The sequence below is a fragment of the Lepus europaeus genome, chromosome X (genome assembly GCF_033115175.1).
Source record: "Lepus europaeus isolate LE1 chromosome X, mLepTim1.pri, whole genome shotgun sequence".
NCBI classification, from domain to species: Eukaryota; Metazoa; Chordata; class Mammalia; order Lagomorpha; family Leporidae; genus Lepus; species Lepus europaeus.
The window spans coordinates 132979752-132994370 of NC_084850.1; the positions used below are offsets into that span (position 1 = coordinate 132979752).

The window sequence follows — 14619 nt, forward strand, 5'->3', positions numbered from 1 at the left end:
AATAAGAAGTAAGGAGGGTGGGAAGTAAGTATCATTATGCTCTTCAGACTGTTTATATGAAAAACATGAAATTCGTGCCCTTTTTATAAATAAAACATTTTTTAAATTTAAAAAAAATAGGGGCCGGCGCTGTGGCATAGCAGGATGCAGCACTGGCATCCCATATGGGTGCTGGTTCAAGTCCTGGCTGCTCTACTTCCGATCCAGCTCTCGGCTATAGCCTGGGAAAGCAGTGGAAGATGGCCCAAGTCCTTGGGCCCCTGCACCCGCGTGGAGATCCGGAAGAAGCTCCTGGCTCCTGGCTTCAGATCAGCACAGCTCCAGCCATTGTGGCCATTTGGGGAGTGACCCAGCAAATGAAAGACCACCCCCCCTTTCTTTCTCTCTCTCTCTCTCTCTCTCTCTCTCTCTCTCTCTCTCCAACTCTGCCTTTCAAATAAATAAATAAATCTTTTTTAAAAATTAAAAAAAATAAAAATGTAGCTCAATGAATGCAAGAGCATGTCTTCTTTCACTTCGCTATCTCTGTCCACTAAATAGGACATGAGCACACATATCACATATTCCTTTAAATATGCTTGAAATCTATTTCATTCTACCTACTTCTCCTTAATGTCTCATTAGACTTTCTTTGAAACAGAAGCATTTAAAATAAGCCTTAGCTTCTACATGATCCCTGAAAGACCTCAGTGGAAGAATATACAATGGGGAAGAACAGAAAATGAGGATTGACTCATCTCTATAAAAAATCACAAGCTCGGCTGGCGCTGTGGCTTAACAGGCTAATCCTCCGCCTTGCGGTGCCGGCACACCGGGTTCTAGTCCCGGTCGGGGCACCGATCCTGTCCCGGTTGCCCTCTTCCAGGCCAGCTCTCTGCTATGGCCAGGGAGTGCAGTGGAGGATGGCCCAAGTGCTTGGGCCCTGCACCCCATGGGAGACCAGGAGAAGCACCTGGCTCCTGCCATCGGAACAGCGCGGTGCGCCGCCCGCAGCGCGCCTACCGCGGCGGCCATTGGAGGGTGAACCAATGGCAAAAAGGAAGACCTTTCTCTCTGTCTCCCTCTACTGTCCACTCTGCCTGTCAAAAAAAAAAAAAAATCACAAGCTCCAAACAATTTTTTCCACTCCCTAAAAACCTAGCATGATCTTGCCTCACCTGGATGTCTAATATTTGCACTGAAATCAAATGATGGCCTGAGCCACAAAAAAATAAATAAATAAAAAAGGCTGTGGACTGCTTCTATCTCACCGTATGACTAGGGCATAAACAAATGCATTCTCTGCCATCGTAAGGTAATTATTAATGCTACCCAATTTTATGCTATAGAAATTTAGCAATTTTACAGAAAAGATACATCCTGATGGATCAGTCAAGGAAGGTGAGCTGGGGGTACCTTTGAAATAGATAACTGTTAAGGAATAGCAGCAAAATAAACCAAAGCACTCTTTTTAAAAAAAAAAAAAAAGAACTCTGAAAGATTCAGAAGATGCATACATATTTCTTACAGATTCTCCTCTAATAAGAGACTGTGTGTTAGCCACAATTGCCATTATAGCCCAAATCGGAAAGGAAGTCAAGATTTAATAACAAAAAATTTTCAAATTTCTTGATATTTTAGTCCCTGATATCATTAAATCAATTCTTGCTCACCTGTCATAAGCACTTAAATCTCTTATGATCTAAATACAAGTGGAAGCTATACAAAATATTATTCTCTAAAGAAACCAATACATATAGAGCAGAAGCTCAGAAAAATACCACTTGCTATAGAATAACACAGAATGTAAAGCACGCAGAGCTAGATGTTTGCTAGAGACCAGACAGACCACAAAGCCTATAATATTTACTATCTGGCCCTTGACAGGGAGGTTGCCAATCCCTGCTATAAAAAAGTGAATAAAGTTGAAGAAAACCTTAATTTCAGAAGTCTGCCACTGCACAGACTTCAAAGAGGAAACTCTAGTATATATCTAGACTAAAAATATGACTCTTTCCAAACAAACAAATAAAACAACACAAAAGAAAAACTCAAACCCAAACCTTGACATGCCTACAGCTTCCTCATCAAACCCAGGCCACAGCTGAACACTAAGAGGATACTCAGTGCATTTATCCTCCCACGACAGGAATCACCTCTCTCTCTCTCTTCTCCTGGCGCTTCTGCTCCTCCTCTTGTCTCTCTTTTCTCTGCTGTTCTTCCCATTCTTCCTTTAACTTTCTCTTAAAAAGGAAAAAAAAAGGGGGGGGGGGAGAAGGGGGAGAAAGGCAAGTTTATTTCTTTTCAGGCTCACTTTTTTTAAAACATTTAACATATAGGGCAAATAAATGAAAAAAATTAAAAAGAGGTAAAATGGATAACATTGGATCTTTTTAAAGTTCAAGAAATGCAGCTCTTAAGGAAAACTATTTTGATTTAGTTGATACTGTACCTCTTGCTCTTCCTGCCGTTTTCTATTTGCCTCTTCCTTTTCCTTCTTTATCCTGAATTCTTCTTGTGCCTTCTGCTCCCTCAGCAACCACTCCTCATGTAATTTTTGCCTATCATTACAATGATGTAATCAAAAAAGAGAAATGGGCATTAATTTACAAATACATACACATATACACATTTGATAGCAAAATGACATGTTTTGGGAATGATGAAAATATCATGAATGATATTTTCTATAAAGCAGTCAAGTAGGGGTAGAGAACCAGAAGATATGAATAAAGCTTTTGGAAAAGTACAGTGTCAGCCAACTCTCTTCCTAGAGTGATAACTTAAATCACTATTCTAATTTCATAGGTGTGTATGGCTGTGATCTCTTTTATATGATGCTACAACTTCCCCTGTAGGCCAATCACTGTGATGATTAGGTGCCAGTAAAATGGTAGCAAGTTTCAAAGCAATATCTCGCTTTTCTCAGTCAGAAAGCATTATTCCTCCTAACCTATACATTTTGATTGCAGCACTAAGAAAACCTGGCATCTTTTGCCATAAACCTTTGGACTACTACTCTAAACAGTTAAGAGTCCTGTCATTTGACTACAAACACCTAAACAGCACAAGTAAAGTCTTTAAAACCAAGATTTAGATTTTTAGAATAGATGAAAGAAGTTATAAAAATAAATTAGCAAGCACTATTTTTTTAAATGACCAATTATAAAGAATGATGCTATCTTAAAGTGGGATACTCAACATGCAGTATCACAAGTTTCTAATTTAAGGGAGGATGTTATGGAGAGAGGGTTTGGCACAGTGAGTTAAGCTACCACTTGGGATGCCGCATCCTGTATCGGAGTGCCTGGCTGCTAATGCATGCCCTGAGAGATAGCAATGATAACTCAAGTACTTGGGTACCTGCTACCCAGGTGGAAGACCCAGATTGAATTCTGGGCTCCTGGCTTTGGCCTGGCCCAGTCCCTGGTGTTGTACACATTTCAGGAGTGAACCAGTGGATAGATCTGATCTCTGTCTCTCAAATAAAATGAAACAAAAATTTCTTTAAAACTTAAAAGGGGGTTATATTTCCAAAGTTTATTTGATAATGAGGTATTTAGGACCTAGATTTCTTTCCAAGTGAATTTATAAAAGGAAAATGAAATACAAGAAATTGTTCTATATTACTTCAGCCACATTAGAAGTTAAATAAGGTTTTATGTCTAGCCTGGGGACCTAACTACAATTTTAAATATCCTATGGGAAAATATATTCCATTTTCTTTTATTTATTATTTATTTATTAAAGATTTATTTATTTATTTATTTATTTGAAAGTTAGAGTTACAGAGAAGGAGAGTCACAGGCAGAGAGACAGAGGAAGAGTGATCTTCCATCTACTGGTTCACTCCCCAAATGGCTACAATGGCCAGGGCTGGGCCAGATGGAAGCCAGGAGCTTCTTCTGGATCTCCCATGTGGCTGTGGGGCCCAAGTACTTGAGCCATCTTCTGCTGCTTTCCCAGGCACATTAACAGGGAGCTGGATTGGAAGTAGAGCAGTTGGGACTGGAACTGGCGCCTGTATGGGATGTGGACACTGGAGGAGGTGGCTTAACCTTCTATGCCACGGTGTCTGCTGCTCCATTTTCAACTACAGACTCCAGGAATACATCTGTTAGTCATGGTAGAGGCTGGTATGTATACATCAATGTTCCTATGCATACTGTAGGATACAACACAGATGTTTCCGTTGTGCAGAGCACTTTAATTGTAGGTAACTGAAACAAATGGAATATGAACTTTTAAAAATTATTTTATTTATTGAAAGACATAAAGATACAGGCAGAGAAAGAGAGAGAGAGAGAGAGAGATATCGATCCCATCCACTGGTTCACTCCCCAAATGCTTGGAACACCTGGGGCCAGGAGCCAAGAATTTACCTCAGGTCTCCCATGTGGATGGTAGGGACCCAACCACTTGAACCATCACTTGCTGCCTCCCAAGCTGTAGCACAGCAAAAAGCTGGAATTGTAAAAGGAGCTGGGACTGAAACCTAGGCACTGAAATGTGGGTTGCAAGTATTCCAACTGGTGTCTTAAAAGCTATGCCAAACACCTGAATCAGTATATAAATTTAAAACCACGAAAAAGTAAATGTTAAAAACTTTAACATCTAATAATTTTAAGATAACTGTGCTTCTGCTTTCAAATAGGCCATAAAGCCATACAGTATTTTCATACAATTAATTTTCTTGTTTTTTAGCAATAATGTAGTATGTGCTATGGTTTGGAAGTGAGAGAGGTCCCCAATGTGGCAGTATAGAAAAGTGGTAGAACTTTTTGTTTAAAAGATTTATTTATTTGAAAGAGTGAGGGGGGAGGGCTGAAACAGAAAAAGATCCTTCATCTGCTGGTTAACTCCCCAGATGGCCACAATGGCCCAGGCTCAGCCAAGCTGAAGCCAAGAACTTCTTCCAGTTCTTCCATGTGGGTAGCAGGGTCCCAAGCACTTGAGCCGTCCTCCACTGCCTTCCCAGACACATTAGCAGGGAGCTGGATTGGAAGTGGAGCAGCTGAGACATGAACTGGCACCCATATGGGATGCCAGCATTGCAGGCATCGGCTTTACCCACTATGCCACAATGCCACCTCCCCTCCTCACCTCCGGTGATGGAACTTTTAAGAGGTACAGAGGGCCCACTGAAAGGTTGCTTAAGTCATTGGGAACCACCAGCCTCTGAAGAGATTAATGGCAGTCTCACAGAGTGCATTAGCTCATGTGAGAATGGTTTGTTATGAAGAGAAAAAAACTGGCTCCTCCCTGGTCTCTAGCTTTCTGTCTCACCATGTGATCTCTTCCACACGCACTTGTGATGCCATGTACCATGAGGCCCAACCAATGGGGCCTCCTGATCTTGGACTTTCAGCCTCTAAAGCTGTATGCAAAATAAAACTCTTTTATTTATAAAGTTCCTAGGAGGCCGGCGCTGTGGAGTAGCGGGTAAAGCCGCTGCCTGCAGTGCCAGCATCCCATATGATTGCCAGTTCGAGACCCAACTGCTTCACTTCCAATCTGGTCCTCTGCAGTGGCCTGGGAAAGCAATGGAAGATGGCCCAAGTCCTTGGACCCCTGCACCCACGTGGGAGACCCAGAAGAATCTCCTGGCTCCTGGCTTCGGATTGGTGCAGCTCCAGCTATTGCAGCCAATTGAGGAGTGAACCAGTGGATGGAAGACCTCTCTCTCTCTGCCTCTCCTTCTCTCTCTGTGTAACTCTGACTTTCAAATAAATAAATCAATCTTTAAAAGAAAGTACCTAGGTTTGGTTATTTTATTATAGTACAAGAAAACAAATACAGTATGTTAACACTCAGAAGAATAAACAAAGATTAAAAAAAACACAAAGATGCATGTATGATTGAAAACAAGCATTTTGAATAAGCAGGAAAACAAAATTTATTTCCCTACTTCATATCAAATGTATGATCTTCATCGTAACAGAAATCTATAATAATAGCTATAGTCATTACAGCACCCTTATCTGCTCGTATTAAGTACTACACACATATCACCTCATTTAATCTCCATAATTCTATGAGGTAGATACTATGATTTTATCTCGATATTAAAGACAAGGAGACTGAAGCTAAGAAATGTGAACAGAGAAAGTGTTCTAGCCAAAACTAGAACTCAGGTCTAGCTGAATCCAAGTTCATATTCTCAATCACTAGAACTTTTTTTTTAATACTTTTAGCATTGTGATAGTTCCACATAATTATGTCTTCGGTAGATAATAGGAATCAAACAGGAGAAGAAGCAACTTTTCTAATAAACATGATAAACAGCTAGTAAATATCTACAAAGTACTTTATCCTTTATAAAAATTTTATCAGAGCTGGCATTGTGAAGTAGCAGGTAAAGCCGCCACCTGCATCACCAGCATCCCATATGGGTGCCGGTTTGAGTCCCAGCTGCTCCACATCCGATCCAGCTCCCTGCTAATGCACCTGGGAAAGCAGTAGAAGATGGCCCAAGTCCCTGGGCCTCTGCACCCACGTGGGAGACCTGAATGAAGCTCCTGGCTCCTGGTTCCTGGCTTTAGCCTGGCCTAGCCCTGGCTGTTGATGCCATTTGGGGGAATGAACAAGAGAATGGAAGATCTCTCTGTCTCTCCTTCTCTCTATCTGTAACTTTTACTTTTTGAATAAATAAAATAAATCTTTAAAAAAAATTTATTTTCCAGGTCAGCATTGTGGCAGAAGGGGTATACCCCATAAGGGCCCCTGGCTTCGGCCTGGCCCAACCCTGGCCATTGCAGCCATTTGGGCGAATTCCCTCCCTCTCTCCCTCCCTCCCTTCTTTCCTCTACCTCTGTAACTCTGCCTTTCAAATATATAAATCTTTAAAAAATTTTTATTTGGTAGGCTGGCAATTTGGCACAGCAGGTTAAGCCGCCGCTTGCAATGCCAGTGTCGCATATCAGAGTTCCAGTTCAATTCCTATCTACTCTGCTTCTGATCCAGTTTCCTGCTAATGAACTTTGAAGGCAGTACGTGATGGCTCAAAAACTTGAGCCCTCCACCCATGTGAGAGACCAGGTGGAGTTCCAGGCTTCTGGATTTGGCCTGCTCCAGCCCTTTTTGTTGTGCGGATTTACAGTGAACCAGTGGATAGATGATCTTTCTCTCTCTCTCAGTCTGTACGTCTCTTTCCTTCTCTGTTGCTCTGCCTCTTAAGTAAGTGAAAATAAATTTTTGGCCGGCGCCGTGGCTCAACAGGCTAATCCTCCGCCTTGCGGCGCCGGCACACCGGGTTCTAGTCCCGGTCGGGGCACTGATCCTGTCCCGGTTGCCCTTCTTCCAAGCCAGCTCTCTGCTGTGGCCAGGGAGTACAGTGGAGGATGGCCCAGGTCCTTGGGCCCTGCACCCCATGGGAGACCAGGAGAAGCACCTGGCTCCTGCCACTGGATCAGCGCGGTGCACCGGCCGCAGCGGCCATTGGAGGGTGAACCAACGGCAAAAAGGAAGACCTTTCTCTCTGTCTCTCTCTCTCACTGTCCACTCTGCCTGTCAAAAAAAAAAGAAAAGAAAAGAAATTTTTAATTTTTTTTTACTGTGGATACACATACATAATAAAATTTATCATTTTAATCATTTTAAAGTATAAAGTTCTATAGCATTAAGTACACTGGCACGTACCACTTTTCTTTTTAAAACTAGCCCCCTTAAACAATACTAAGAGAAAAAATAGCAGAATACTTTCATCATCTTGAGATGGTGGAAACTTTAAGTCAGGTGCCAAAGCCAGATATCATCACAAAAGATGATGACATGAAAATGAAATAATAGGGGCTGGCGTTGGGCCTATAATACCGGCATGCCATATGGGCACTAGTTCACGTTCCGGTTGGCCCACTTCCAATCATACTTCCTGCTAATGGCCTGAGGAAAGCAGTGGAAGATGGCACAAGTGCTTGGGCCCCTGCTACCCACATGAGAGACCTGAAAGAAGTTCCTGGTTCCTGGCTGGCCCAGCCCTGGCCATTGCACTCATCTGGGAAGTGAACCATCAGTTGGTTCACTCTCTCTCTCTCTCTAACTCTGACTTTTAAATAAATAAATAAATCTATCTTTGGAAAAAGAAAATGAAATCATAGTATGAAAGTCAAGTAAAGACTGATGAGAAAGTAAAAGGATATACATCACATATATGACAGATAAAGGAGTGATATCCTTAGTCAAGTCATAGCATTGCCCACAAAACAAATTTTAAAATGTGTAACCTGAAAGAGAAAGGTACAAGACTTGTAAGTAATCTACAAATAGGTAATAAAATACATTAATAAAATATTCAGTCTTACTAATTCAGAAATGTACATGTGAAACAATGAAATACAACCAGTATAGGAGCTTTAAAATTTGATAAAGCCAAGTGTGAGTGAAGGTATGTAGCGGTAAATACCTTGATTCATTGACAAAGGGACTACAAACTGGAATGCCCTTTCTATCTGGCCAGTCACATTTCATTTACACTTATCCTTTGGTCCCAATTGCATTAGTCAGCTTTTCGTACTATAATGAAATGCCTCAGACAACTAACTTATGAAAAGGTTGATTTTGGTTTACAGTGTTGGAGGTTCGAGTCCAAGATGAGGCAGCTTGGTGTGGTGTCTGTGAAGGCAGTGATAGCACTGCAGAAGTGTCAGGCAAAAGGAAAGATTACATGGTGAGCAAGGAAGTAGAGAGAAGTTGGATCCAATTCAGGCTTTTAGAACCACCTTCTCTCACAAGAACTACCTTCCAAGGGCCAATCCCAATAACCTCAGGACCTCCCAACAGGCCCTACCTCTTAAAAGTTCTACCACTTCCCAAGACTGCCACCCTGTGGACTAAGTATTTAACACATGAGCCTTTGGAGGACTTTGAACAACCTAATATCCAAATCACAGAAACAATTTTATTTCTAGGCATTTTCCTAAGGAAGTAACAGGACCATTATCATGGCTGGCTATATAAGCACTGATATTCACTGCAAATTTTTATATAATAGTAAAATACGACTATTACTTGAAAGTCTACCAATTAGAGAACTATAAATTATGAATAAAGAATAAATTATACTACATTCATATAATGGCTACTGTATTGCCATTAAAATGGTTGAATCAGATCTCTGCAGCAACACTGAAACATTCATAGGAGGTGGGCGTTTGGTGTAACAGTTAAGACACTGCCTGGAACACCTGCATTCCATACTGGAGGACCTGGGTTCAAGTCCTTGGTCTGCTCCTGACTCCGTCTTCCTGCTAATGTGCACACTGGGAGGTAGCAGTGATGGCTCAAGTGGTTGGGTCCCTGTTACCCACATGGGAGACCTGGATTGAGTTCTCAGCTCCCAGCTTCAGGCTGGGCCAGCCCTGTCTGTTACAGGTATCTGGGGAGTGAACCAGTAGATGTGAGATTTCTGTCTCTGCCTCCTCAAATAAAGAAAATAATGTTAATACTCATACATATGTTTAGCATAAAAATAAATAAAAAGTATGCATAAAAATCTTATTAATAAATATATATGTACAGTACATTTACAATTTCTTTCTTTTCTCTTTAATTTATAGTTATTTGAGAGGCAGAGTCTGCAATGGTTGAGACTGAGTCAGGCCAAAACCAGGATCCAGGAACTCAATTCAGGTCTCCCTCCTGGGTGGCAGGAGTCCAATTACTTAGGCCACCACAGCTGTCTCCCAAGGTCTACGTGAGCAGGAAGATGCAGTGAGTTGGAATTGGAAGCCAGGCATTCTGATGTAGGACATGGGCATCTTACCTGGTGTCTCACTGCTAAACCAAATGCCTGCCCCTACACTTTCTTTCTTCTTAACAGTGACTATCTTTGGGTGTACTGCATTTATGGAAGCCCTTTCACTTTTTATGTTTGTTAATTACTTAGGTCTTTTTTCAAAAACATTTACAAATTAGCAAAAACTGAAAAAGATGTCCATTTTAAAAAATGATAACCTCCAGTTTTAGCCCATCAGCTAGAGATTTAAAGAGTTTATGCAGGGAATTTTATAAGACCTGTACAAGACTTTATAAAGAAAGCCCATACTAGTTAGTAAGGCTGCTAATATGCCAATAAAATAACTGAGTTCGCTTTAAGTGTTTAAATTAGTGCTGACCTCTCTCTCTCCAACAGCTTCTCTTCTTCTAGTTGTTGTTCTTCAGTCAAAGCATCCTCCTCCTCCTCTTCCTCCTCCTCCTCCTTCTGTGAGACTCCTGAGAATATTTAAATATCTTAGTAAACTACCTTAAGTATTACAAATACTTAGTCAATAATTCAGGGGAAATCATACACATAGTTTTTAATCTCTAAAACTATGGTAAAAAACTGCTTTTAAAAATTCTCAATAAGAGTTCTAACTGCCCAAATATGACACAAAATGAGCACCATAAAAAACAGTAATGGCAGTGGATAACAAGTAAGTATAAAAATAATGGGGGGCCAGTGCTGTGGCGTAGTGAGTAAGGTCACTGCCTGCAGTGCCAGCATCCCATATGGGTGCCGGTTCATGTCCCGGCTGCTCCACTTCTGATCCAACTCTCTGCTGTGGTCTGGGAAAGCAGTGGAGGATGGTCCAAGTCCTTCGGCCCCTGCACCCACGTGAGAAGACCCGGAGGAAGCTCCTAGCTTCGGATCAGCACAAGTCCCGATGTTGCAGCCAATTGGGGAGTGAATCAGCGGATGGGAAACCTCTCTGTCTGCCTCTCCTCTCTCTGTGTAACTCTGACTTCCAAATAAATAAATAAATCTTAGAAAAAAATAATGGGGGCCAGCACCGTGGCTCACTTGGCTGATCCTCCGCCTGCAGCGCTGGAATAACATATGGGCGCCGGGTTCTAGTCCCGGTTGCTCCTCTTCCAGTCCAGCTCTCTGCTGTGGCCCATGAGGGCAGTGGAGGATGGCCCAGGTGCTTGGGCCCTGCACCCACATCAGAGGCCAGGAGGAAGCACCTGGCTCCTGGCTTCGGATTGGTGTAGCTCCAGCCGGGGAGGCCATTTGTTAAGCCACGGCGCCGGCCAATAAAAAATCTTAAAAATAATGGCAGTGGGGGGCCGACACTGAGGTGCAGCAGGTTAAAGCCCCAGCCTGCAGTGCTGGCATCCCACATAGACTCCGTTTCAAGTCCTAGCTGCTCTTCTTCCAATCCAGCTCCCTGTCGGTGCACCTGCGAAAGCGGCAGAAGATGGTCCAAGTTCTTGGGTCCTTACACCCACATGGGAGGCCTGGAAGAAGCTCCTGGCTTGTGGCTTCGGATCAGCTCAGCTCCAGACGTTGAGGCAACTTGGGGAGTGAACCAGCAAATGGAAAATCTATCTGTCTACCTCTCTCTGTAACTCTTTCAAATAAATAAAATAAATCTTTAAAAATAATAATAATAGGCTGGCGCCGTGGCTCAATAGGCTAATCCTCCACCTCGCAGCACCAGCACACCAGGTTCTAGTCCCGGTCGGGGCACCGGATTCTGTCCCGGTTGCCCCTCTTCCAGGCCAGCTCTCTGCTATGGCCCGGGAGTGCAGTGGAGGATGTCCCAAGTCCTTGGGCCCTGCACCCGCAAGGGAGACCAGGAGAAGCACCTGGCTCCTGGCTTCAGATCAGCGCGATGCGCCGGCCGCAGCACGCCGGCTGTGGCGGCCACTGGAGGGTGAACCAATGGCAAAAGGAAGACCTTTCTCTCTGTCTCGCTCTCTCTCTCTCTCACTGTCCACTTTGCCTGTCAAAAAATAAATAAATAAATAATAGAGGCCTGCACTGTGGTGCAGCAGGTTGAGGCCCCAAACTGCAGCACCAGCATCCCATGTGGGCACTGGAGTCCTGGCTGCTCCACTTACAATCCAGCTCCCTGCTACGGCCTTGGAAAACAGCAGAGATGGCTCAAGTGCTTGGGCCCCTGCACCCATGTGGGAGACCCGGAGGAAGCTCCTGGCTTCTGGCTTCAGATCCGCTCAGCTTTGGCCACTGGGGCCTTTTGGGGAGTGATCCAGCAGATGGAGGACCTCTTTCTCTCTGTCTCTGCCTCTCTAACTCTGTCTTTCAAACAAATAAAAAATAAATCTTAATAATAATAACGGTAGTGGGATAACGAGTAAATTAAAAAATTAATCAATGGTTTCACAGTGATACTCAGAAAGGTGGTGAGGCATGGGAAGGAACATCATTTTCACAGAATGACAACTAAAAAACACAAAAGGACTTAAATAGAAAAGTCACTTTTGCAACTCCCACAGTAATAAACTTAAGACATATTTAGATAAAAGCTTGTTGAGAAGAGAACATTTATATCATCTCAAAACATCATCCCACAGATGAAAACTCATTGCAATGGAGAAAATGCACACTGACAATGGAGCAACACTTTAACCACACTCAGCATCACTAAGAGTGTACAGACTTCATAATGTATGCAACAAGACGTTCACAACATTTGCACTGTAGGACTTGGTCACGAAAAGTGTAACCTTAAGCTATTCATGAGAGGATAGCCTGATGGACAATGCAGGGCATTCCACAAGAAAACTAGCTTGAGCTTTTCGAAACAATCAATTCCATTTGGGGGAAAGTTAATGATAGCTTTTATGTGATATCGCTGAATCACTGTGCATTTATTTAGGTACAAGCTTGATATTGTGGGCCTATGAGAGAACATTCTCATTCTTTAGGAGATGCAGGCTGAAGGATTCAGGTATGAGGTGCTGTGACATCTGCACCTGCTGTGAAGAGTTCAGAAGATAAATTCCATGTGTATTTATCTCTCCATATAAACAGAGAGGGAGTAAAGCCAGATGTTAACAACTGGCAAATCTAGCTAAAGGATTAATGGATATTAATGGATATTTATGATACAATTTTTTAAACTTTGCCTACTAAGAAATTTTAAGAAAAATACAGCTAAATGATTTTTTTTGGTAACACTGAGACTAGTCCCATTTTTTTAAAGATTTATTTATTTATTTGAAAAACAGAGTTACAGAGATGCAGAGGCAGAGAGAAAGAAAGAGAGAGAGAGAGATCCATCTTCCATCCACTAGTTCACTCCCCAAATAATCTCAATGGCTGGAGCTGGGCCAATACAAAGCCAGGAGCCAGCAGCTTTTTCCAGGTCTCCCACGTGGGAGCAGGAACCCAAGGACTTGGGCCATCTTCTACTGCTTTCCCAGGTCATAGCAGAGAGCTGGATCAGAAGTGGAGTAGACAGTTCTCAAACCGGCGCCCATATGGACTGTCAGCACTGCAAGCAGTGGCTTTATCCACTATGCCACAGCACCGGCCCCCATTAAATGATTTTTAATACAATAAAAATTAATATCCTTCCCTATTCAAAACTTAAATTTGAGGAAAAATAAACAGTGAAAGTGGAGGAAAAATGGATAAGATCTGAAGTGACCTTAAGGGAATATAACAGGGGCTGGTATTGTGGTGTAGTGAGTTAAGCTACAACACATTCCATATGAGCACCAGTTCAAGTCCCTGCTGCTCCACTTCTCACCCAGCTCCTGCTAATGGGCCTGGGAAAGCAGCAGAAGATGGCTCAAGTATTTAGGCCTCTATCACCCACATGGGAGACCCAGATTGAGTTCAGGGCTCCTGACTTTGGCCTGGCCCTGCTCCAGCCATTGTGTGTTGTAGATATTTAGGGAGTAAACTAGTGGATGTAAGATTCTCTCTGTCACTCTGCCTTTCAAATGACAAAAATTTTTAAATAAAAATAGGGACCGGTGCTGTGGTGCTGGCATCCCATACAGACACCGGTTAGAGTTCCAGCTGCTCCACTTCTGATCCAGCTCTCTATGGCCTGGGAAAAGCCGTGGAAGATGGCCCAAGTGCTTGGTCCCCTGCCCCCACGCGGGAGACCCAGAAGTTCCTGGCTCCTAGCTTCGTATTGGCCCGGCTCCACCCATTGAGGCCATTTGGGGAGTGAACCAGCGGATGGAAGACCTCTCGCTCTCTGCCTCTACCTCTCTGTAACTCTGCCTTTCCAATAAAGAAATAAATCTTTAAAAATAAGTAAATAAAAATAAAATTTTAAAAATTGTCTAGGCTAATATAATAAGCATATTCTGAATAATCTGGATGGCAACTATCATAAAGCACTACTGCTATGTGATTTCGGTGACCCCATCTGCATTTACAATTATTATATAATCTTTTAACTAAATCATAACTTTATTGTATTAAACAGGCAGGTATAATACATAAATGTTAGGTTCTTCCATGTGAAGGCCAAATGACATCATGGTCAACTGTACTACTGAAGATTCTCCTACAGTTTAATTGAAACAAAACAATAGGACAACCATCATAGAAGCATTCCGAATTCTCATCAGCATCATATTCATGCTGTAAGGAGCATCTTTCACGTCATCTTAGTATTACATTAATGCATATTTTAATTCTAAGATGTGTAATTTCATTTGGTTTTATAATTTTTAAGTAAATGTATTATTGTATAATCTATTAAGTTTCACTAGTTTTATGCTTATAAACACTTAAATAATATAGTAGTTTGAGACCAATATAAGGTTTCTTATTTTACTCAACTGTGAGTAAAAGTTACAAAATGTCTAATTAAATCGCTGGACTCCTGCTGACTTAACCAAAAAAGAAAAAAGTTTCTTTCACTGACTACTTCCTATGTGCAAGGTACGTCC

At 42.3% G+C, this 14619-nt stretch overlaps 1 protein-coding gene across 1 annotated transcript in view; it reads right to left on the reverse strand.

Annotated features, from left to right (window-relative positions):
* Positions 1–14619, reverse strand: part of ZRSR2 (zinc finger CCCH-type, RNA binding motif and serine/arginine rich 2) — a 40054-nt gene that overhangs the window by 24096 nt on the left and 1339 nt on the right. The window contains exons 3-5 of the mRNA XM_062183397.1: positions 10092–10188; positions 2432–2540; positions 2136–2222 (exon numbers count right to left, since the gene is read on the reverse strand). Coding sequence (XP_062039381.1) covers positions 2136–2222; positions 2432–2540; positions 10092–10188 — 293 coding nt within the window. The remainder of the gene's footprint in view (positions 1–2135; positions 2223–2431; positions 2541–10091; positions 10189–14619) is intronic.